The 25,552-nt window shown below is 40.5% G+C and overlaps 1 protein-coding gene across 3 annotated transcripts in view; it reads right to left on the bottom strand.

The window, feature by feature from the left end:
• Positions 1-25,552, bottom strand: part of pex1 (peroxisomal biogenesis factor 1) — a 79,631-nt gene that overhangs the window by 33,139 nt on the left and 20,940 nt on the right. For all 3 annotated transcript variants that reach the window (XR_013888920.1, XM_080206713.1, XM_080206722.1), the window contains exons 7-14: positions 25,107-25,230; positions 23,852-23,961; positions 21,260-21,354; positions 12,474-12,606; positions 9,503-9,599; positions 5,173-5,343; positions 2,620-2,774; positions 890-1,079 (exon numbers count right to left, since the gene is read on the bottom strand). Coding sequence is in view for 2 of the 3 variants with exons in the window: in XM_080206713.1 (XP_080062839.1) it covers positions 890-1,079; positions 2,620-2,774; positions 5,173-5,343; positions 9,503-9,599; positions 12,474-12,606; positions 21,260-21,354; positions 23,852-23,961; positions 25,107-25,230 (1,075 nt within the window). In the remaining variant the exon portion in view is untranslated. The remainder of the gene's footprint in view (positions 1-889; positions 1,080-2,619; positions 2,775-5,172; positions 5,344-9,502; positions 9,600-12,473; positions 12,607-21,259; positions 21,355-23,851; positions 23,962-25,106; positions 25,231-25,552) is intronic.

Below are 25,552 nucleotides of genomic sequence, written 5' to 3'. Positions count from 1 at the left end.
AGAGAGACAGAGAGAGAGAGAGAGAGAGAGAGAGGGGACCAAAGAGGAGAGAGAGAGAGACAAAGAGAGAGAGAGAGAACAGAGACAGAGAGACAGAGACAGAGAGACAGAGACAGAGGACAGAGACAGAGAGACAGAGAGACAGAGAGAAACAGAAAAGAGAAGGGGGTGGGGGACGGGAACTCTGCAGGGTGATGTGGCGGTGGTAGTGAGGGGAGGGGGGAATTCTGCAGTCGGAGGTGATCATCCGGAAGTGTTGAGGGGTGGTCTCTGCAGGAGTGATGATCAGCATGGGCACGGTATGTGGTGATGTCCCTGGGGCAGGGGGAAGGGTTTAGACTGGCACAGGGTGCAACTGGTGAGGGGGGGGGGGGGGGGGGGGGTGGGGGGGGGGGAGCTTTGTTAGGAGATCTCCAGGTATATTGAAAGATTGGGGCACCTGCTCAATGGCACACCAAGAGCTCAGCAGGTGGCTTCATTCACTAAGCTCAGGTTCCCTCTCTTTCTACTGGCAAGTATTGCATCCTGGCACTTTCTCTGCATTAATTACCACAAAATTGCAACTCGCAGCTCGCCAAAAGAAAGTGCAATTCTCTTCAGTTTTCGTGTCATTCGGCCCTTAGAATTATTTTCGTGAGATACCGACCAATATTTAAGTACATTGGCTTATAGCTATAAATAGCTGGTTAACAAATAAAAAAGTGACAAAAGATGACAAGTCCATAACCTATTGTAATGCTTGTGGCATAATTATAGAGAATAAAGATTTTCTAAGAAGATAGCTAGAAAGCTTTCCAGTTAACTTCATATATTATTACAGCGATATACATCCTGGTAATTGTATTCTAATTTATGCTATTGCCATTTAGGTCTGTATTTACAACCATACCTTGTTCTTTGTTGTTTTTACTAGTCAATACATGCGAGTGCACAGCCCGTTCCATCAACATGACAAAATCTCTTGCTACAAAGCCTTCAGTTGCTTTAGCCAGTCCTTGAAGGTCAATATTTTGTAATGTCTCCAATGGTATGATGGTTTTATTTTGAATTACAGACCGTAAGAGCTGTACTCGCTGATCCTGATAACCAAGAGGAATCTTTGTCAAGCATACCTTTCCAAATATTTACAAATTTCAACATGAACTTTGAAAACTGTACTTCCGTGAAATCCACTTTCTCTTAGCCCAAAGCACAAAGGACAAAGATAATGTTCCAAACAGTATAGGTTTTAATATACAGAAATGGTATACACAAATGGTATCTACTTTGAAGAGAAACACAAGAATGTAAATATTATTAGGAGACAAATTGGGTAGAGTTCTGATTTATAAAAAACAATTAGATTTCACGTCTTTAAAAAGATAAAACTTGCAGCATTTTTGGTCTCAACTGTTTTCCAACACCAGTTTACAGGACAATTTTGGTTCATCCACGAACAATACCATTGATTTTCACAAATTCATTGTTTGTGCAAAAATGGAAGGTTTCTATTCCCTCACAGATCATGATAGGAAATAAACCAGTATTCAGCAGCATGGAAAAGGAGTAGAGACAACAAATATCAAATATCCCCTTATGTTCCTCTCTCTTCCAAATTTAAAACAGATTAGTGCAGTCTAAGTGGGCACATTCGACAGTTCCCTGTATTAGACAAACACAGTTGATTTACTGATAAATGGTAAAATCCTCAGGAGCATAGACTCTTAAAAGCAGCAGCAGCAGCACAGGTGGAAAAGGTGGTGAAGAAACACATGGCACACTTGCCTTCATCGGACGAGACAACTAATACAAAAGTTGGCAAATTATGTTACAGTTGTATAAAACATTGGTTGGGCCACATTTGGAATATTGTGTTCTGAATACTGAATTCTGGACTACCAGAAAGATGTGGAGGCTTTGGAGAGGTTATAGAAAAAGCTTACCAGGATGTTGCCTGGTACACAGGGGGTATTAGATATGAGGAGAGATTGAATAAATTGGGATTGTCCTCCCCGAAAAATCGGAAGCTGAGGGTCAACCTGATAGAAGTTTATAAAATTATGAGAGGTATAGATAGGGTGAACAGTTGGAAGATTTTTCCCAGGCCAGAAATGACAATTACAAGGGGGCACAAGTTCAAGATTAGGGGGAAATGTTCAGGGAGATGTGCAGGGCAAGTTTTTTTTTAAACGGAGGGTGGAGGAGGCCTGGAATGCACTACCAAGTGAGATGGTTGACGCAGTTACAGTAGTCATATGTAAGACTTATCTTGACGGACATATGAACAAATGGGGAAAATGGGGAAATAGAGGGATATAAGCGTTTGCCCTAGATAGGTAAATGTTATCGGCACAGGCTTGGAGGGTCGAAGGGCCTGTTCGTGCTGTACTGTTTTTTTGTTTTTGTACTATTTGAGACATCACATAGCTTATCTTTAAATCTTGAAACAGGCAGAAATATTGAACATTCAAAACATAAAAATCGATTTTCCTTCAATGTATTGTAGTTTTTAAAAATATTAAAATTTAAATCTGTTACCCATGATACATTACAGGCATTAAAAGAGGGGAAAAATCACTCTTATGATTCAAATAATGATATAGTGTGACTTAGCTTGAAATATTTGGGAAGTTGACTTACCTGGTTCGGAAGTGTAATATTCTGAATGCACTGAAATACGTGAGATCCTTCAGCACAAACAAGAGAGGGATGCAGGGTATACTCAGAAATACTGGTGGCTATCAATGCAATAAGAGGCCCTTCTGAAACTGCCCAGGTGATCAAATGCTTCAAAACTGAAAGAAATTTCACAGGTTTCCATGTTAGCAATGCAATTAAATAAAAATAAAACTCACTACATTTACCAACCAATATCATGCTTTTGCATTCTAAATGATTAGCTAAACATTCAAAATCATCTAGAGTATTGCACATTTTACACCAAACCAAAGAATATATTTCCCAATCCACAGTTAAAACATAATTTAAATTCTTAGTACTTAAGTATTTATATAGTTGTTCACAAATATATTTTCATACGTTGCCTAATTTGTTTTACCGTTTGTTGTTTCCAATACTGCCCAGTTTCAGAAAATTCTATAACTGTCAAAAGCTTACTCAAGTTCTGGGGAGTTAATTAACAATTAAACTTGCTCAGTTATCTTAGTCCAAAAATGAGAAGTCAATTTACAATATTTGTGTTCCATCAATGATAGCACCTCCAAATATACCAACAAACATAAAGACAGCAGCAATGATCCTTCTAGACCAAAGGCAACAACACAATAACTGGTTGTTCTGACTCTTTAAAAAAAAACTACTTTCGTGCAAACATGCACAAGCAGTTATTTAATAAGTTGTGCTACACATGTCGTCCCCAAAGACTAGGTAGCCTTTCCCCAAATTAAGTACAGCATTTGCATATTACAAATGTATATAATATTGTGTCAGGATGTTGTCAACTATCTGCACTCAGAACAGAAAATACTTGAGAGCGGACCAATGATAGAACATTTCTTCTAGCTTCCTCTTCTATTTCCAGGCTTAGAGGAATTTCTGACCTCAGTTGGAAAAGGGCAAAATATAGGGCAAGTCAGCTTGCTAAGATCTTTAATAATTCCTCATAGCTGGCTTAAGGGTAGCCTGGATAATGTTGTGGCCAAAGAGCAGGCATCTGTTAACCAAATGCTTATGCAGTAAGGGGAAGCAATTTGCAAAAAGTCCATGACATATTTGTTTCCCAAGAAATACTGTTGGTAGGCAATAGCATGTATTTATATGATTATATTCTTGATATGCTCCAAAAATGAACCTGCCCATATCAGAAGGACATTTCAAGAGTTATCTAATTATTGTAAGCATATAATAAGAAAATTGTTCATGTGATATAGTCCAATTGTGAACAGTGCATATGGCAGGCATTTACCTCTCCAATACAGAGTATCCAAATTTAAACCCCTGTTGTTGGGTTTCCAATGTTCTAGGCCCATATTTATTATAATTTTGTTTTATTCACTCAGGGCATGTGGGTGTCACTGGCTGAGCCAGCATTTATTGTCCATCCCTAACTGTTCTCCAATAAAGAGGGCATTGAGAGTCAACTACATTGTTCTGGATCTGGAGTCACATGTAGGCTGGATCGTATAAGGATGGTAGATTTCCTTCCCTAAACCATATTGGTGAACCAGATGGGTTTTTACCACAATGGTTTTATGGCCATCATTGAACTTTTATGGTTCTTGACATCTGATGCAACAAATGGCTCCAGTACATCTAAATGCTGCAAAATAGAAGTATTTTGTCACTTTTTTGAAATGATCAAATGAATCAGATACAATTTTTTCAACAATTCATCAGTGCATGTTATTTCTTTCAAGATTTGGAGCAATACAATTCTATTTAACTGGTCTATTACTTGAAAGGTGTTATGGGTCAGGGCAGAAACTCCAAAGTACTTTATGGAAACTGCCCAAACCATAAGTTTTAAATCCTGAATTTGGTTAGGATTAGCATGATATGTTTCACTTCAGGTATGATTCAATAATCCAGTGGAGGGCTTTTATCAAAGAAAGTTTATTGAAGAATATAGTTAATATGTATGGAAAGAAAATTAGCAATACCTTTAATCAACAAAAAAAAGCAAACATAATAATGTATTAACTCTTAATTAAATATTAAAGCTATTCCAACAAACCAAAGCCTTTCATAGACAAAATCCTTTTCACAGGCTTAACACAGCATAGATTAAAATCTCACTTGACCAGAATTGAGTATTTTCGAAGCCGACACTTTCCTGCTGGGAGGCAAAGTGTTGCCTCGAGATAGCAGAATTTCCAAATAGCATAGGGAGACAGAGGCAGACACTTCAGCTTCTTTCTTGCTTGATGCCCTTGCTAAAGGTAAAACTAAACTACTGCCTCAGAACTCTCAAAATTGAAACCTTAAGCTACTGAAAGGAAAAAGCTGTCCATGTACACGTGGTCTTTTCTCCTAGCAATGCAAGATCATAAAACTAATCCCAGCATAAACATAAACAAACCCTATTTAAGCTATTGATGTAGCAATAAATGGACTCATCATAGTCAGCCCAGCAACAATAATGACATCTTGCAGAAATCATTTTTTCACAAAATCTTTCTTAAAGGTACACCAACATCACAAAGGCAATAAAATTTATAAAACAGAAGCAACTACTTTGAGAAAGCTGTTTGCTGAGAATAGCCTCGGCACTGTGTTCATGCTCTGGAGCAGAAACAGCTCCAGCAATATGATCCAAGTCATCCAACAGAACAACAGAAGGCTGTCTCCATGCTGCCTCAATGAAAGTATCTTCCCATTTCTTACGGACATTTTCAGCCCTTTTACCTAGATATAAAATAAATTAACACAATTTATAATCACAATTCGACACAAACTCCTCCTTTCAACATATATGTCCAAAACATAATCCTTAATTCAATTTCTTTAAGCATATTAAATTAAATTTAATACTGAAGATTTTCTTAAAAAGCAACAATTGACAGTTTTCTATACATTCTCAGTTTATGAGCCCACCCAAATGAAAATAAAGTCTCAAGCAAAAGAGCAGTTGGCACTGTTTGATATGTTTCACACAGTGACTGATGAGAAAGACAACTCATCAAGTGAGTTACTCACGCAAACAAAATATTTCTGCTATATCAAACAAAAACAAAATAGTTTATCTCTAAGTTTAATTGGAGGAGATTGTGACTTATCCAAGATTAGATATTAGACAAGCTGCCTAATAGCACAGAGCCAGCAAGATTGAAGGAGATGAAGGGAAAGGTGGAGCTGGTTGTCATCAGCATACACAGGGGACTAGACCAAATGTTTACAAATTATGTTGGCTAGAGGTAAAATGTGGGTGAGGACGAGAAAGGGACAAAGTGTAGATTCTTGGAGAACTCCAGTTTTAATAGCACCGGGGCAGAAACAGAAACTATTGCAGATGTGTTTTCGCTATGACTGGATTGATAAGAATCACAAAGTCTAAACATCTCATTTACTGCAATAAACTGTTAATTGAATCAATTCATTGCTAATACTTTAAACATAATTAAATATTTATTATAGATGAGGTGGACATAGTGTATGGTTGTATGATCTCTGTTTCTCTGGATTCCCAGGTGGTCTTGTGGTGCAATCATTTCCTCCGAGCCAGAAGCTGCAGGTTCAAGTTCTACCCCAGGACTTGATGGTGAAGGAACATGTATCCATAATGTGGTCAAAGAGAATGAGTGTCAACCTGCAAATCCTTTCAACATGTCAACAGTTGGGAGTGAGAGCAGGGAGGCTCCTGGTCGGCTATGCTTGATGTGGTGTGGTGCCCCTCAAGCTATAAGCCTGACAACTGACTAGCAAGCTGTTCCATTAATAAGAGGGTAATGGAAACAGAAAAAGTCTGTCTTACTGCACTAGTAGGTGCAGAAAGAGGATTGGAATGGAATTATCTGTCTCAAACGCTCTGGTTAGATTCTGGTACTAGCCTCCATTTATTCTACTGTTCTGCGATCTCTGTTCCACGTGTACAACAGATTGTTGATAGACTGGAGATGATGATTCTGACAGGAAAGATTTGGAGGAATTTCAGAACATAAATTCTGAAACTAATCCTTAAAGTTTTGACATGACACTCCACAATGGAGCATTAACTCCATTGTCCTTTTACCGCTATTAAAGAGTAAATTCTCATCTGTCATTGAGCTGAAGCTTATCAATAGATTTTGGTTAAACCATGTTCAGAATATGGATCCACATTTGATCCCTAATGTAGTGGATAAAGTCTTTGGAGAACGTTCACAGAAGCATTAGTATAATTTCCGTATTAAACAACTTTAGACATACAGATAAGCTTCAAAAGCTGGGCATATTCATCTTACAGAAGCAAATAAGTCAAGGTTATTTGATGGAGGTATATAAAATATTTAAAAGGCTAAGATTGTATTTCTGATGATTGTTCGACAAGGCCAAACATCATGCACTTCTAGGGCTGAGTTCTATGTTAGATGGTTCTTCTGTCCCACCAGAATAGCAGACATAAGGAATATGTTGTTTCTGCAGCAGAAACTCGAAAATAGAACATGACAGTTCCTCCCAGAAGCAGGGAGTCATGTCTTGTTTTTGCAAATCCCAGGAAATTAAATGCCTGATAGTGCATTATATGTCTATTCATGATGTTTCAGATATTATGATTGTATGTAGAAGACTTGATGAACCAGATGGTTTTTTTCTTGACTACTGCTTCCATGTCTTGGTATGTTTGTTCCCTCACCCAATAAATTTGGACTTTCTCCACCAAATGGAAGCAGATTCCTCCTTACCATCCACTATGCTTTACCCATAGCTCAAAACCTACTCTCTCAAAACTGAACTTGGGCCTACTATTGGCCCAGAGAACCAGCAGTTCAGCAGCATTACTGTTACTGGCGGCCATTGCTGAGATTACAATACACGATGAGGATACCTCAACAACGAGGTTACCTCGAACAGCTGGTCAGCAGTTAGAGGTGCCTGGCAGCCAGGCTCCTGATGATTGGCAAGATGGGTGGAGTGAGAAGTAGTGATAAATTGGCAATGCCGTTGCCACGACAGTAGCCACAGTGGCAACGGAACAGTCATGCAGGAGAATATATATACCCCAACTCCAACTACTAAGCCTTGAAGTAGTGTATTGTGGGATCACCCAGGTTTGATCAAATTTCTGGTTTAAGTTTTAAGAAGTGTTTTCAGTAACAAAAAACACTAGAGTGGATGTAGTAAGGAATGTGACTTTTTGGTTAGGCACCAAGCCGTCTGCCTGGCAGCCAGCTGAAATCTCAAGCTTATATACATGGTTTTCACTGATGAGACAGTGGTAAATCAAACACTACATCATAGTTGATTCTGCATGTGTTCTCATGGAGTTAGCCACAACTACCACAGTGGAAAGAATGAGTTCCAATCTTTTGGATTTTTGAAGTGAGAATTGGGTTTCTTGATGCTCCTTGACAGTGACAGAATGAACTCTGGCAGGCCCACCAATATACCAAGAATTTCAATGTGCATGTCCATCACTTTTTCCTGTACCCAGCTTCATTGGAGACCTAAACAGCAGAACTCATTCTGACCTAGCCCTCCAGAAAGTTCTCTCACACTATTCTTTCTCCAAGCCTGACTGCAGCTTGCTCATGTCCGGTGACTCACCACTTGTTGTTCCTGTTTCTATCCTAGTCTCCAAAGCATGTGCACTGCCAGTATCTGAGCAGGTCATTGTGAGTATCAGATCAAATAACAGAATTTCCTTCTGAGGTCTGCTCTTTCTCTGGGCTTCATTCTTGGGCACCACTGGCTGACCAGGTGTCAGTTCTTGGGTATTTGGAAGCATAATTGCATAAGAGGAGTATTGAGCTGAGGGAAGTGGGGATGGATTGATGGAAAGTAAGAGGCATATGCTTATATCACCTTCAACTTGTACATCATAATAGATTGCAGCATGAGTGTGAAGTGGGATTGGAGAAGGTGCACAGGCCAGAAAAATCCTGGATGGTTTCAGTGATGCTAGCTGTTCTTATGGCAGCCCAATAATGCTGAGCACTATCTCCTCCAGTGAAGTGTCGGGGGGCCTGCTGCTACATGGGGAGAACAAGTAAGCCTGTGGTGGAGTGTCTACAGAAACTGACATTAGAGTCAGCTGCAGATAAAACAAGTAACTGTTTATCTGATTCAAAATGCAAACAGGGGAATGCTCCCTCAGAATACTTAAGAGGTAATTCAAAGTCTCTCAGTTTCATTTTCCACCAGTTAGCTATACCATCTTTGTGATTATTAACTCAGCATGTTCTTATCTTGTACATCTAGTTTGGTACATCTGCAGTTACAGATGCGTTTACAAAATAATCTCTGAATGACCTGACCTTTAGTAAATCCATAACACAAACTTTGCTTGTCTGTCCTAACATTTTACTACAGTACCCAGTCATCTTCATATCTCAGCCTGTCCTGAGTCAGGCTATCAGTTTTGTCATAGTATAACTCATAGATCATTCATCAACTTATTCTATCCTGACTTCCTCAGCTTACTCATAGACTCACTCATAGACTTCTTGTCAATAGGACAGCAAAATCCAAAATGACAGGTTGGGCACCAAACAAATGTTGTAAGCTATCAAATGTCAAATCTATCCACTTTGAACGATACTGGTGCATGCGCCCACATTCCCATTCTCCAAAACATGGTGTTCAGTGAAAGACACACTACAAATGGTTGGGAGCAAATCACCCCCACCATTTATTTTTATTACCCAGCTGCTGCTGTCAAAACCAAAGGTGGTACAGAGCTGAAATCTGAGACACTAATTTTTAAAAAGTGAAATGTGTTCAAGGATAGAGTTTAAGGCCAATATTTCCACTTTCAAGCAAAATATTTTGAAGTACACTTTGTATCTTTATAAGAGTCTATTGAACATTTACACACTTAATCATTTTTGCTATTAGTCTCATCACGTGCATAATTGTGATTTCTTACCTCGCAAGGTTTTACAGTCAATAATTTCCACATGTGCTTCTAGTTTATCCGAAGCCTCTCTGCAAATGGCCTTTGCTAAAGTAGTTTTCCCACTGCCCTGTAAAGGTTAAATTTCCAGTGCCATATATTAACTCTTATAAATGACAGGTTCTGAACACACTTCTTTTTCCATGATGTTTAATTACTTATTAACCACATCCACTTCATATATGTTCTTTTGAAGACTATTATTTAAAGAGATCCCCAAAGTAAGTAAGTGAATCATGTAATCAGGAATACCCCAGGCCTGATAAAGATAAAACTTAAGATTTGTGTGTAATAGCTCCAACGGTAAGGCTCCAGCTCCCAATATTCAGATTTTGCACAGACAGTGGAAATCCTAAAGGCTGCCTACCTTCAAGGCTTAGGTAAGATTAAAAAATAAGTTTTTGCCCTGTTTAGCCTTAGAGAATCCTTCATAGACTACTTACTGTGCTTTTAAAGCCATGGTAAGGCAAACTTGAATGCGGATTACAGGGTCAATGGCAGGGTTCTGAGGAATGTGGAGGAACAGAGAAATCTTGGGTTTCATACCCCACAGATTTCTGAAGGTTGTCACTGAAGTGGATAGAGCCATGAAGAAGGCTTATAGTGTGTTAGCGTTTATTAACAGGGGGTTTGAGTTTAAGAGCCGTGGGGTTATGCTGCAACTATACTGGACCTTGGTGAGACCACATCTGGAATATTGTGTTCAGTTCTGGTCACCTCACTTAAAGGAGGATGTGGAAGCATTGGAGAGAATGCACAGGAGATTTGCCAAGATGCTGCCTGGTTTGGAGGGTAGGTCTTATGAAGAAAGGTTGAGGGAGTTGGGGCTTTTCTCTTTAGAGCAGAGGAGGATGAGAGGCAACTTAACAGAAGTTTATAAGATGATGAGGGGGATAGCTAGAGTGGATGTGCAGAGACTATTTCCTCAGGTGGATGTAGCTGTTGCTAGGGGGCATAACTGTAAGGTTTATGGTGGGAGATATAGGAGGGATGTCTGAAGTAAATTCTTCACTCAAGAGTGGTTGGGATGTGGAATACACTGCCTGCTGTGATAGTGGAATCCGACACTTTAGGAACTTTCAAGCAGGTATCAGATAGGCACATGGAGCACACCAGAACGATAGGGAGTAGGATAGCTTGATCTTGGGTTTGAACATAGCTCGGCACAACATTGAGGGCCAAAGGGCCGGTACTGTGCTGTACTGTTCTATGTTTCTATGAGTAGTAAGACAGGGAGTTCCATAAAAGGTAAGGATGGAGAGGATAGATTGGAGGCTGGGGTGCAGGGTGAAAAGGGTCATCAGAGAATACTAAATAATAGATCCCAGCAGCAAATTAAAAATTATCGTTTGGATCATCAATTACAGTCTAAATAATCATTGAAGCTATAGTCTAAAAGTGTGATAGAATGCCACTGCTGCCAACGTGACTCACTCTGGAGGAGAAGATTCTAGAGTCAACTTGACTTGAAAATTATGGACGAGCTTTAGTGGTTAGCAACATTCCATTTGGTAGCTCATCAATCTTGGAGCAAGAAATGTATTGCTACAGTACTTTAAAACCTACAGCCAAGTAAAGAACTCAGCCTTGTAAATTAACTGTTTAAATTTACTTTTTTTTAAAGAGCAATATGAAAAGCTTCCGTTGATTTCTTCTTGCTCGAAAGCTTTGCCGCATCATTAAGTTTTAAAATTTATTTATTAGTGTCACAACCAGCCCTACGTTAACACTGAAATGAAGTTACTGTGAAAATCCCTTAGTCGCCACATTGCAGTGCCTGTTCAGGAATTTTGAGGGAGAATTAAAAAGAACTGGAAAAAGCTTTGAACCGCAGGGCAAGTGAGGGCAAAGGCAGCCAGTTTCAGCTGCACAACTCCATGCATGGTTGAGTCAGTTTAATAACTTTGTAAGTTCAGAAGAGACTGTCCAAAAAATGCACCACATGAGCATGCCAGCTACTTCCCACCATCTATTCTTAACAAGCGATGACCAATAACATTGGGACAAGAGAGAAAAGGAGGAAAAATGCAAGAGAGGGCGAACGTGAAGGAGAAAGAGAGAGAGAGCTACAGCGACAAGAGAAAAAGAGTAAGAAAGTGAGGAAAGGAGAATGCACATCAGAGCACCCCATTCCACAACTTGAAATTGCTCTCTTCTACACCATTCGCTGACTAGTGATACTGACCCTCCCAATTTTCAACCTCAATGCCCCCTTATTCCCACTTCCAACATGTTCTTTCTCCTGCTCCCTTCCTGCTAATCACTGATCAGTCAATGCTTTCTGCTGGATGATTTGCGTTGTTAACCTTGTGAAAATGGAGCTTGCCCTCAACCTCCCAGTGAGCATTAACAAATTATTAAATATTTGACCCAAATACAAAGGAATCTTGCTGCAGACATTTAGGGCATTATTTCATGTTGTAAGGATACTGCTAAGTACGTAATCTATGAACCTGACAAGAAGCTTAACCTTTAAGACTCGGCAAGAAAGCAAATGATTCTCCTAACTGTTGCAAACTGAGGTTTCTGAATTTAATTTTATTTAATTTCCTCTTGCTTTTCCTTTGTGTTAAGAAAGAAATCAAAGAAAAAATTCTTTCTTTTCCTAGCGTTGTTTTTCTTTCTTATCTAATTTATTTCTGACTCACTCTATTTCTTCCATTATTCCCTCTGCATCTTTCTTGATCCTTAAGTTTCATGGGAATAATCGTCTAGCTCCCTAACCAGACTTTCATGAAGTCCCAGATTCTATAACCCTGGGGTACTCCCATCAGTTCACAATTTATGGCACAAAGTTAATATAACATGGAAGATAAGGAAAGAAGTTTAATTCAGAAGGATCACTGATCAGTGGGTAATTCTATTTGAATGCTGTCAAGTAAAATGTTGTGTGCAAGTTTCTCTACAGGAATTCTGTAAAAACAAAAAACTGTAGGCTTGTTACCTTCACTCCTGTAAGCAGTACCCCTCCGCTTCGGAGACCCTGTGCAATTGAAGCAACTTCCCATGAAAGTGGGTGGCCCAATAGGCTGAGAGAGATGTGTTCATACGTTGATGTGGCCAGCTCACAGATCCCTCTGCAATACATTATACTCAATATATTATATAATGCAGTTACATAACTAGGTTACGGAAAGAAAACAAATCACCTAATGCAAATATCTATATTTAAAAAAAGCAGTAAGTGTATTAATAAACAAGTTGATAAGTTTCTCTCCACATAAACATATGCTTTAATGACATTGAAAACAAAAGCTAATACATTTTTACAATGCAAGCATAGCAAATTCATTGATGCATATGCACCGGAGTGACGCACGCCTGACGAAAAACCTGGAACTGGCCTTCGTCACTCAACCTTGCAGCCAGTTATTCCACAACTAGAGGGAAACAAGATATCACCTACAGCTGAAATACTCAAATAAAAACATGGCAACTTGACTTCCATATCACAAATGAGCAATGAAATAAAGCACATAGGTTTCCTAGGTGATGAGAAAACTCTTTGGTATTAGGCCAAAAGATAACACTGAAAGCAAATATTCAAAATATAAATGAGTCTGACGATATCCTTTATCGTGTGTTCCTTTGAGGATAATTAAAATTTAAATCACTTAATCAGAGTCATATAAGCAAAGCATGACTGAGTAAGCTTTGCTTTCAATATGCTGAATATTTTAAAATATTATAATTGGCTTAAAATACTGTGGAGAAATAGAATTATTGATTATTTATTCGCATTTGCAGCTTATCGTAAAAGTGGCACACCATTTCCAATTCACCACTGTAACCAAAGAAGCCCAGAAAATATTTAAAACTGATACAAGTCTAAGGAAATATTAAAGTTCAGCATATAATATAAAAGGTAATAGAGAAAGCAAATTAAATGTTGGCCTTTATTTCAAAGGGAATGGAGTATAAAAATCTTGCACTAGTTAGACCATGTTTGGAATACTATGAACAGCTTTGGTTCCATTATCTAAGGAGAGATATAATAGCATTGGAGGCAGTCCAGAGGTTTACCAGGTATGGAAGGGCTGAGTAGGTTGGACCTATATTCATTGGAGTTCAGAATAATGATAGGTGACCTTACTGAGACATATGGGATTCTCAGGGGGCTTCACGAGGTAGATGCGGAGAGGTTGCTTCCCCTTATGGAGATCTAGGATCAGAGAACATAATCTCAGGGCAAAGGGTTGCCCATTTAAGACAGAGGTATAAGGAAGAATTTCTTCTCCAAGAAAGTGGAGGATCTGTGGCATTCTTTGCCACAGAGGACTGTACTGGCTGGATCATTAAATATGTTCAAGGCTGAGATAGGCAGGTTTTTAATTAGTAAAGGAATCAAAAGTTATGGGGATAAAAGTGGGAAAGTTGAGTTGAGGATCACATCAAGTCTAGTCATGATCTCATTGAATGGCGGAGCAAATACAATGGGTTGAATGGCCTACTTCTGCTGCTACATCCAAGGTCTTACATCTAATTGTAATGTGGTCAGCAAACTGCCTGCATGACATGGCACTAATTTGGAGGAACGAAATAAAATGTGAAGGGCTGACATCACATTTCATTTCCCTTCTCCAAATTAGTGAATGAAATCAACACTGTGGGGTAACAGGCAGTGTATTTGCAATGCCTACAGCAGTAACTTTATTAAATTTTAAAGCTTTTATGATGCAAAACTCTCAGGTGACTGCTATAAAATTTAACTCCAAAGCTCTATGCAGCTTTCCATGTCAGCTCAGGACATGTATGGCTGGAGATTGCCTTCTCCTGACTTGTACCGCCCATTGTTGGTGAACAATAGCAAGAAACAGCAGCCTTGAGGCAAATGAAATTAAAAATGACGTCAGGAGTCTTAACGATATCAGAACATAAGAACATAAGAAATAGGAGCAGGAGTAGGCCATCCAGCCCTTCGAGCCTGTCCTGCCATTCAATAAGATCATGGCTGATCTGTCGTGACTCAGTTCCACATTCCCGCCCTCTCCCCATAACCCTTAATCCCCTCGCTTATCAAAAACCCATCAACCCGCGTCTTAAAAATATTTAGCGAGGCAGCCTCCACCACCTCAACGGGCAGAGAATTCCAGAGATTCACCACCCTTTGAGTGAAGAAGTTCCTCCTCAACTCCGTTCTAAACCGCCCCCCCCTTTATCTTGAGGCTGTGCCCCCTAGTCCTACTGTCCTTTCAGAGCGGGAAGAGCCTCTCCACCTCTAACCTATCCATCCCATTCATCATCTTATACGTCTCAATGAGATCTCCCCTCATTCTTCTAAACTCCAACGAGTACAAGCCTAGTTTATTCAGCCTCTCCTCATACTTCAACCCTCTCAACTCCGGTATCAGCCTAGTAAACCTCCTCTGCACTCCCTCCAAGGCCAAAATATCCGTGCGTAAGTGTGGCAACCAAAACTGCACACAGTACTCCAGTTGCGGCCTCACCAATGCCCTATACAGCTGCAGCAAGACCTCCCTACTTTTATATTCAATCCCCCTCGCTATGAAGGCAAGCATCCCATTCGCCTTCTTGACCACCTGCTGCACCTGCAGGCTGGGTTTTTGCGACTCATGCACAAGGACCCCGAGGTCCCTCTGCACTGTCGCCTGTTGCAGTTTTTCGCCCCGTAAGTAATAGTCCTTCCTACCATTATTCCTACCAAAGTGGACCACCTCGCACTTGCCAACATTAAATTCCATTTGCCATTTCCTGGCCCATTCGCCCAGCCTATCTAGATCCTTCTGCAGACTCTCCACACCCTCCGCGCAATTTGCCGTTCCACCAATCTTGGTGTCATCAGCAAATTTCGACACCCTACACTCGGTTCCCTCCTCCAGATCATCTATATAAATGGTAAATAGCTGAGGCCCCAGCACCGACCCCTGAGGCACTCCACTAGTCACCAACCGCCAATCCGAATAGCACCCATTGACCCCCACTCTCTGCCTCCTATTTGACAACCAGTCCTCTATCCACGCTAACACCCTACCCCCAACTCCATGTCCTTCTGCAATAACCTCTTGTGAGGTACCTTGTCAAACGCCTTCTGAAAATCAAGAAAGACCACATCCACTGGCTCTCCTCTATCCACCGCCCTAGACACATCCTCATAGAACTCAAGTAAATTTGTCAGACACGACTTCCCCTTAACGAAACCATGCTGTGTCTGCTCTATCAAGCAATTCCCCTCAAGATGCCTCGCTATTTCCTCCTTGATGACGGATTCTAACATTTTACCTACAACAGACGTTAAACTAACCGGCCTATAATTCCCCGCCTTTTGCCTGGCACCCTTCTTAAACAACGGCGTAACATTAGCCGCTTTCCAGTCTTCCGGCACTTCCCCGGAATCCAGCAACTTCTGGAAAATAACCACCAAGGCATCCACTATCACCTCCGCCATTTCTTTCAGAACCCTCGGATGCATTCCATCCGGTCCTGGTGACTTGTCCACAATCAGTCCCTCCAGTCTGTCGAGCATCGCCTCTCTAGTAACAATAATGTCATTGAGACCCTCCAGTCCTACCACCTTTCCATCGCTAACACCCGGCAAATTATTCACGTCTTCCTCCGTGAAGACCGAAACAAAAAAGTTATTCAAGACCTCAGCCATTTCCCCATCCTCTACCACTAAGTCCCCCCTCTCATCCTCTAAGGGTCCAATGTTCACCCTAGCCAGCCTCTTCCTTTTTATATATTTATAAAAACTCATGCTATCCTTTTTTATATTAAGCGCTAGCCCAGCTTCATAGTTTCTCCTACCCTTCTTTATCAAATTCTTTGTCAATCTTTGTTGACATTTAAACCTCTCCCAATCCTCTTCTCGCCCACTACTCTTAGCTACTCTAAACGCCTCCGCTTTTAATTTAACACTTTCCTTCACCTCCTTCATTATCCACGACTTATTACCTCTCCTCCTGCAGTCCTTTTTAACCATCAGAATAAATTTCTGCTGAGCACCAAGAAAGATCTCCTTAAAGATCCTCCACTGCTCCTCAGCAGACCTACCTTCCAACGCGCTCCCCCAGTCAACATTCGCCAATTCTTCTCTCATCCTACCGTACTCCCCTCTGTTCAAACAAAGGACGCGTGTCCGGGAACCCACTTTCTCCTCCTCCATAAGCACCAGAAACTCCACCATACAATGATCACTCTCCCCAAGAGGATCCTTCACCGCAAGGTCCCTAATTCTACCCGCCTCATTACATAACACCAGATCCAAGATAGCTCGCTCCCTCGTCGGCTCCAACACACACTGTTCAAGGAAACTATCCCGGCAGCATTCCAAGAACTCCTCCTCGAGCCCACCGCGTCCAACATGGGTCGACCAATCAATATGCAGATTGAAATCTCCCATAATTATGGCCATCCCATTCCTGCACGCCGCACTTATTTGCACGTTAACAGCCCACCCCACCTCCAGATCATTATTTGGGAGCCTATAGACGACACCCGCCAGCGTCTTCCTCCCTTTGCTGTTCCTAATCTCCACCCACAACGATTCCACGTTCTGCTCCTTGGTTCCCATATCATCCCTTGCTACTACCCTGATGCTATCCTTAATCAGCAGAGCTACGCCCCCCCTTTTTCCTCTCGCCTATCCTTCCTAAATACTTGATACCCCTGGACATTCAGCTCCCAGTCCGTGTCACCTTGCAGCCACGTCTCTGTAATGGCCACCAGATCATATCCATTTGTGCTGATCTGCGCCATCAGCTCATCCACTTTATTCCGAATGCTTCGTGCATTCAGATAAAGTGCCTTCATCCCAGCCTTCACCTGGACCCTATTTGCCAGAACGCCACCAACCATACTCACGCCCCCTACTCCCTTTATTATTGGGACATCCTCGGCCTCTTCCCTTACCTGTACCGTCTCCTTAACTTTAGGCCCCGTAATGTCACCTACCCTCGCACCCTCCCCCCCCAATTAGTTTAAAGCCCTGTCTACAGTCCTATTTACACGATTCGCCAGGACTCTGGTCCCAGCACGGTTCAGACCAACCCCATCCTGCCCAAACAGGTCCCACCTATCCCAATACTGATGCCAATGCCCCATAAATTCAAACCCATTCCTCCCACACCAATCCCTGAGCCACCCATTCACTTCCCTAATCTTATCAACCTTACGCCCGTCTGCACTCGGTTCAGGCAGTAGTCCAGAGATAACCACCTTGTCGGTTCTACTTTTTAATTCCATTCCCAGCTCTTCATACTCCCTCCCCAGATCCTCAGTTCGCATTTTGCCTACGTTGTTGGCACCCACATGTACCACAACGACCGGATTCTCACCCTCCCATTCCAGGTTCCTCTGCAGCCCAGATGCGACATCCCGGACCCGAGCACCAGGCAGACAACACACCCTTCTGTGCACTTTGTCATTGTGACAAAGGACAGTGTCAATACCCTTCACCCCACTATCCCCAATTACTACTACGTTCCTTTTCACCTTCTCTTTGCCTATGTCCTGCTGCATCACTGTACCGTGTGCAGTTTGCTCACCAACCTCACCTCCCTCGTTCTCGTCCAGACTGGAAGCAAGAACCTCAAACCTGTTATGCAGATTGAGAGGCTGAGGCATCCGCTCAACAGCCCCCTTCCTCCGCTCAACAGCCCCCTCTTGTTCCTGACCGTTATAGTTAGCCAGTCTAGGGGGGGTGAATGTCATTTGCACCCCATTGACAATGGCACCCACTCTCCCCCTGATGAGCCTCAGTGTCTGTAGCTCAGAAGCCAGCTCATCTACCTTGAGCTGGAGCTCCTCCAGCAACGTGCACTTACTGCAGACATGGTCACTGGGAAGGACCCTTGGGTCCACCAGCTCCCACATCATACAGAAACAACACATCACATGCCCCTCCATTATTCACTGTAGTAGTATTGAAAATTTCCACACGAACTTACCTGGCCCTTTTTCTCCAAAGCCCTTTTGATCTTAAGCCCTAATAGCTCACTCTGCTTCCCACTCACTCCGCTGCCCGCTGTGTATACCAGGCCTCCTTTTAAACCTGGCGCTGTTTTAAAGCCTGCTCCCCCACAACTCCCTGCAATCCACTCCCTTAGAATTCTTAAAGGGGTAAATACAAAAAGCCCGCAAAAATGCTTTTAAATGATTTAAACAGTTCTGCAAGGTAAGCTCTTACTACAAAAGTGCTTTAAACTTATTTAAACAGGTTTTTAACAGGTAATTTCTTATCTGTCTCTCTGCTCCCTCACTCGTCTGCTCCAGCAAACAATGGAAGGCGGGTTAGGAGGGTTAACAATCAGGAGGGTTAACGGCATCCTTTGACCTGAACTTTTACAAATTTGAATGAGCTTCTTGCCTGCTTCTAATAAGAGCCCCAACCACTTGAACTGAACTCCTCAAAAATTGTGATAGATGGCCTTGCTCAACATTAAAATAGTTGTCTAATTTCAGTACTGTTAGCTCCTGTTTTGGGAACGTGAAATTCAACACATTTGTATTATTCTGCAAGAGTGCTGATGCACATTCCCATTAAAACTAGAAAAATCATAGCTTCGCATTTTTGAAATCAATTGTATGCCTATTAAAGAAACTAAAGTGAGAGATTTAATTGAATTTTTAAAACAATATGATTGATAATGTAAATTATAAGTGACTGTACCAATATTCAGATTTCTGTTGCTGGGCTAATTTATCCAGATTGTAAAGGAGAACAATGCAGGTTAGAGGACTATCCTGGAGTTTGGGAACAGGATGACAGGTCTGAAAGAAGTAGATTGATACTGTGGTCTGGAAGTACTGCACTTAGGGCCTTGCAGCAGAAGACGGTTCCAGGAGTGATGCATTGCAAGTGTGAAAGTGGCAGGAAGATGATATTGAAAAAAGGCAGCAGTGTCTGGAAGTGCTAGTCTAAGACTGCTAGAGAGGGGTCTGATAATGGAAGCAGCAGGCAGAGTCTTCAGCTTTAGATCATCACTGAAAGTGGTGCACGCATGTAAAAATACAAGACCATTGGAAAGGGTGATGATTGTGTGGAAAGAGATCTTTGGCTTGAGGGGTTTTTGAACTGGAATTACTGAGGAAGAACCAGAGATATGGTAATATTAAGGCAGCATGGTTCTGGTAGTGATTTGGAGGGTGAAAAAGCAGGGGTAAATATATTCTATATTCTTATATATTCTATATTCTTTCTGGAGTTTCCCAAAGGTTAAAATATGTTTTTTCATCATTAAGGCGAAAACATGGCTGAGTTAGTACAATGATACTTAAAAAGTCTTGTATGAAGTTTGTTAGATTGTCAATATACTGAACATTTGTGTCATTAGCAGTGAAAAATGCATCCTCTCTTCAGCTACAAGATAATCCTATAGGTTTGGCACATGCTCAATGGTTCCTGTTGGAACATGGCTACTTCATCACACGCCTCCCCCCATCCCCTGCTGTTTACTACCTTGCTTGCACTAGAATATGCTGAAACGCTGCTTGACCTACGACATTCCTACCACCGAGGCACTGCCAGTTTCAGATCCATTTACATTATTTCACGGATCCCTGAAAACTCTTTCTGGTCCCGTGGTCCACCAATCCTCGTTTCAGAACCATGGCTTTAAAGCACTGACTAGGCTTTTACATCGGAGCAAGTCTACAGCAGGAAGTGCAGTCGTGTTGTAAAGACAGAAAGTCACTTGGTAGTGGTGAGGTCTTGTTAGATGCAGGAGCAACTGCTAAATGAGATTTTTACTCTAAAGATGCACTTCACCTACCTTGAAAGGTTCATTTCAAGTTTAACAAACTATTATTGTTAAATAAACACAGATTTTAGGAATGTTCCATTTATACAAAATGCTGACGTCACATTCTTAAAAAAAGTCAATATGGAAGATAACTTCTAGAACTTAATTGTCAAGTCTAGATATTGAAATACAAGTGAGTGGATGCTGAAAATTCTCAATTGCTGGCATAAACAAAAAAAATTGGTTTCATTTCCAAAAGCCATTGACGTAAGACATCAAATTACTGGTGCATTATCCAAAATCCAGCTATCCAAAAAAATGGAATTGTCCAAAAAGAAAATGAACATTTTTATCTTGGGAGATCCAGCCACTACTCCTGGAACAAAGCATGAGAATAAAGAGACCATTCTCAGGCTGATCCCAGAGGACGGAATTAGCGAGAGTTGTGCACAAACAGTGCCCAGCTCCATTATAGTGCTTTAAGATCTGCTTCCCCACCAGCTCTCACTATGCTCCAGAGACAAAGCTACTTGTTCCACCAGCAAGACAAAATCAGAGACTCTTTGCACAAAGGTCTGAGCCCTGGGGAACTCACAATTAAAGTCAGAGTGATGGAGTTGCAATACATGTTCTATGCACAAATTTCCAATATTAAAAAAAATCAGCCAACTTATTTGGTAATGCTTGTAAATGAGCCTCCTGTAAATAGAACTGGGTCCATTAATTCCTTCCAACCAAAACTGGGATCTACCTGTTTTTACGTTCACTAATTCCCAGTGAATGGATCACAGGAAGGGGGTTGAGATTCTGCTGAGCAGCAATGAATCTCCAGCAATACTGCTTAATTAATTCCATATCAGTTCCCAATCCTTAGATAAAATTGTGACACAGAAAACATGTGTCTGTCCCTCCAATCCAATGGCGGGCAAATGGCAATCCAGTCTTGGTCTGGGGGGTGCCAGGTTTCAGACATCAGACTTGTAGTTTTATATCTGCAAAATTACTTTACAAATCAGAATCATTTCCTTACCCCAAACAGCTCAATTTGTAAAATGGCAGAATCTGGTCAATATCATCCACAGTCTTTACCCCATTAGAGTCTACAGTTGCGGGATGCATAACCACCTTTGCAGAAAGCAGCACAATAATTAGTCATATCATGAATTATAAAAAAGACAGTATGACAATAAACTATATGCATCTAAAATTATCAATCTTGAGTACCTTCATTAATTAATAGAATAAGCATGATAATTAATATTTAAAAAACAAGGTAGCTTTCAACGATCAAATGATATCTCACATAATATTAATTGAATGTCACAGTGAAGTATCAAGAGAATAATGCTTCCCATCATTCAGAGAACAATGAAGAACAACTTGCCCTTTCACATCATCTTTAATGTAACAGAATATCCCTAGGAGAAATCAACAAATTTTGACACCCAGGCACATTAGGGAAGAAGACCAAAAGCATAATCAAAAAGGAAGGTTTTAAGGAGCTTCTTACAGATAGGGAAACATTACTTGATCTTCAAAAATAGCCAGACAGAAAATTAATAACTAATGCTTTGTTCATGCAGAATTCTACCATAGATTGCAATGTACAAATCAATCTTATATCTCTAAAAATTCTTCCAAACCAGAAAGCGTGAAACACCAACACTGATGGTCACCATTTTGAAATATGAAAAAAATCATAACACTAGTAATTTGTATTGATGTGGTACAGTTTTTTTTAATTTAATTAACTGTACACATATATTTAACCACAAACAAAGTGCTTTGAACTGTCAAATTCATTATCTTCAGCATCTAATGCAAAGAATTCATCAAATTAATTGAGTCACGTTGGCTATGGCATCATCATACATTGTTCCAGATTAGATGTGATGCTTTTGGTTTCAGAATCATTGCTGCAAAACAATAAATCATCTTCCTCTCCAATCAATGAATTGAATATTCTGCATTTTTTCAACAACCTGGTGACATTTGGTGCACTAATAGCATTCCACAATTTGGTACAAAAACACACATTTTTGAACATTTTCAACCCACAATTTGACTGCTGGGCACATCATGGGCATTACATTCAAAATGCCAACGTGACTTAATGGTTTCTAGTGTTTTTGCCACGATCTCATGACTAATGACTGAAAACTGGTAATTCCAAAGTCTTCTGCCGCATTCCATAAAGCAGCTGCACCAGCTAGCTATTGGTCTCAAATTTTTGTTGGACTCAGGTTTTGATTTGGCCCACTTAACTGCATATATATGTGCTGTATTTCTGCTGAAGATGTAATCATTCTGATGATTTGAGAGTCCATTACAATACATATATTGGTCCATTACATGCTGGGGCGACAGCTGGCACAGTGGTTAGCACTGCTGCTCCTCAGTCCCAGGGACTTGGGTTCAATTCCCAGTTTAGGTCACTGTCTGTGTGGAATTTGCACATTCTCCCTGTGTCTGCATGGGTTTCCTCCTAGTGCTCCAGTTTCCTCCCACAGTCCAAAGATGTGCAGGTTAGATGCTGAATTCTTCCTCAATGTACCTGAACAGGCGCCGGAGTGTGGGACTCAGGGATTTTCACAATAACTTTATTGCACTGTGAACGTAAGCCTACTTGTGACTAATAAATAAACTTTACTTTAACTTTATGTTTCTTAAGATCAGGCCAATGAGTGATTCCTGTTCTGATGGCGCATTTGTCTTGGGCATCTTCTTCAGGGCCAATTCCTTCTTTTTCTATTTTTGCACCAATTTATCACTAACATCAAACTCTCTCATGGTAGAAATTTTTTGATGAGTTAACAAATCTTACAACGTTTAACTTGAGAGCAATTTCATATTTCATTCTTTTTGCCAGATGACCCATTTCTGCTTCTTATTTGCCATGCATGTAGTCTGCTCTGTCTAGGCATGTCTTAAACAATTGCGCATCTTCTTCACAATATAGTCAGTGTCAGTTGCTCGATCCCATGTGCCAATTAACAACATAAACTAATTACTATATCCAATTCTACTGCGAAAAATTGACACTGACTACTAATACAAGTATAACATTTTGTAACTCAAAAGTGGGATGGTGGTGGTCAGCTTCTACACTGAGTACGTTAAAACATGGGGTTGCCTTATATGCTGGATTTATGGAATTAGCCACTGCTGCAGGTGAGTACAGAGAAATTGGCACTCACCCAAATTTCCATTCACAGAAGCGAGACCATGGGATCCCAGCCATAGACAAGAACAGAATTCCAGCCACCATCATTTCACCTATTGGGCAGCTGTCTCAATTATGTTAGTGGTACAGGTAAACATTTTTTTTCCTTTTTAATAAAACCCAGAACGATTACCTCTGTATGTGTGTGCACAAAACAGTAGCTAATATGAGAAGAAGTTGAAAAGGTGGTAGACAATTTTCTTTACATGTAGCTAATAGTATCAACTCTGGGTCTGCAGCCGTCCCAAACTGCACCAACGTAAATATAACAGATAGGTTTGATGAACATTCAGTGCAATATGCAATAACTTAGGTTCTAGCAACAACAGACTGATCTCCATTTAGCACTGTAAAGTATAATTAATAAAGAATAATAATTTGAGGTTACGGTATATTTACCTCTATATGTATTCCTTTAACCAAATGGGGATACAACAAAAAACATACGTTCTCTTCAGTTTCTGACTGTGCTACAGGCTGTTCTACAAGCAGCATAAACTCAATCTCTCCTACAACACAAAGTAATTTATTTAGTATGAACCAAATAATACGTTTAGTTTTAATACTAAAAATCAAATTAATAAAGAGCAACAAATTATCAGCTTAACTCAAAAAGATCCTGTTTAATACCCAATACAAAAAGGATGGTCAGAAAAACATGAATATAAATACAAGACTAAACAACTTGTAGAAATAACCAATAAATTATTTCAACAATCTGTGCTAAAGATTAGGGGCATGATTCTACAGGTCCATTAGCTGTGTGCACAGATCTCATTATGTCTGCAAAGTTTCGTGGGAAGCCAAAAACAGAATTTGTGCCAGTGAGATTTCAGATTGTCATATTCTCAGGTCCTCCCTGATGACGTGATCAGGTCATGTCCAGGAAGGATGACAACTTGATTTGAACGCATTTCAATATCATTAGCGAGCTTAAGTTTGAATCTTCAGACCTCACCAATGCTCCTGCCTACCAGCATGGTGTCACACGGATGTGATTTACCACTGCTTTTTAAAAAATGGGAACCAGGCGCCATAGCCTCAGAGGGAGGAAGAAGGCGAATACCCCTCTCCACTTTTTACTAGGGTGCCCAAGGAGACAGCATCTGCTGGCCAGCTGGGTACACTCACAGCTGGTGTGTGTTGTCCTGAAGCCTTCAGCCCGTTTTAAAATATGTTCACAAATCTAAATGATTCTGAAGGCGGTCTACTTTAACAACTGTTTACTGCCCTGAAAGATCCTTCTGCCTGTGTGTCAAGGAAGTGAAAACTAGTTTACAGCTATTAGTGGCATGGGGGTATAGGTCATCTGGTAACAGAGCTCATGAGGTGAAGGGAAAGGTGTGATGAGACTGAAGGAGGCCAGCCTAAGGAACGGGATGGATGAGACCCTGAAAGAGAAGGTAGAAACGTAATGAGTCTGGAGGTGGTGGTGGGCAGGCACTTACAGATTATGCAGTGGCTACCCAGGATTTTTAAATGTAAAGGCATGACAGCAATGAGATCTCGGGATGCCACAGCCTGAGAATGAATGGTGCCTATTAGTGTTGCTCATCTCTGCTTCAGTAAATGCAAGGTTATTGCATTTAGTATAAAAGTAATTTACAAACACACTAGAACCCAGGTTGATACTACGTCATAATTCATCACTTACGTTCAGCAACTGGTATTTGTATAAGATTTGATAATGCTGCACAAAATGGAAAATCCTCAGAGCTCACAACATTGAGCCAGGAAAGAAAGGAGGATTTAATATCATCTTCTTTAATCTCCTGTGGCTGAACAAGAGAAAAATATTATTTTTTAATCCATTGCTTTCTAAATAGTATATTTGAATACTTATAAAGGCTACATAATTGAATTTTAATTTGTTGAATACGCTTTTTATTTAAAATGTTAACTACTGACTTTAGAAATGCTGCAATTAACGGCTAAAATTTTCTAAATGTTTCTCCCTTGTGTACTTATCTGAATGATGTTCCAATGTGCATTCAACTTCTTAAAATGATTTTTAATCTCAAGAAGATTATTTTTCCCAGATTTATCATCTTTCCTTTAACCCTAAGATTACTTACTACAATATGTTTTCACATAGATTTA

This window comes from Carcharhinus amblyrhynchos, chromosome 2 (genome assembly GCF_965287045.1).
Source record: "Carcharhinus amblyrhynchos chromosome 2, sCarAmb.v2.hapA, whole genome shotgun sequence".
Taxonomy (NCBI): domain Eukaryota; kingdom Metazoa; phylum Chordata; class Chondrichthyes; order Carcharhiniformes; family Carcharhinidae; genus Carcharhinus; species Carcharhinus amblyrhynchos.
The sequence above is the reverse complement of the archived record's forward strand: the minus strand, read 5'-3'. Positions and strand labels throughout refer to the sequence as shown.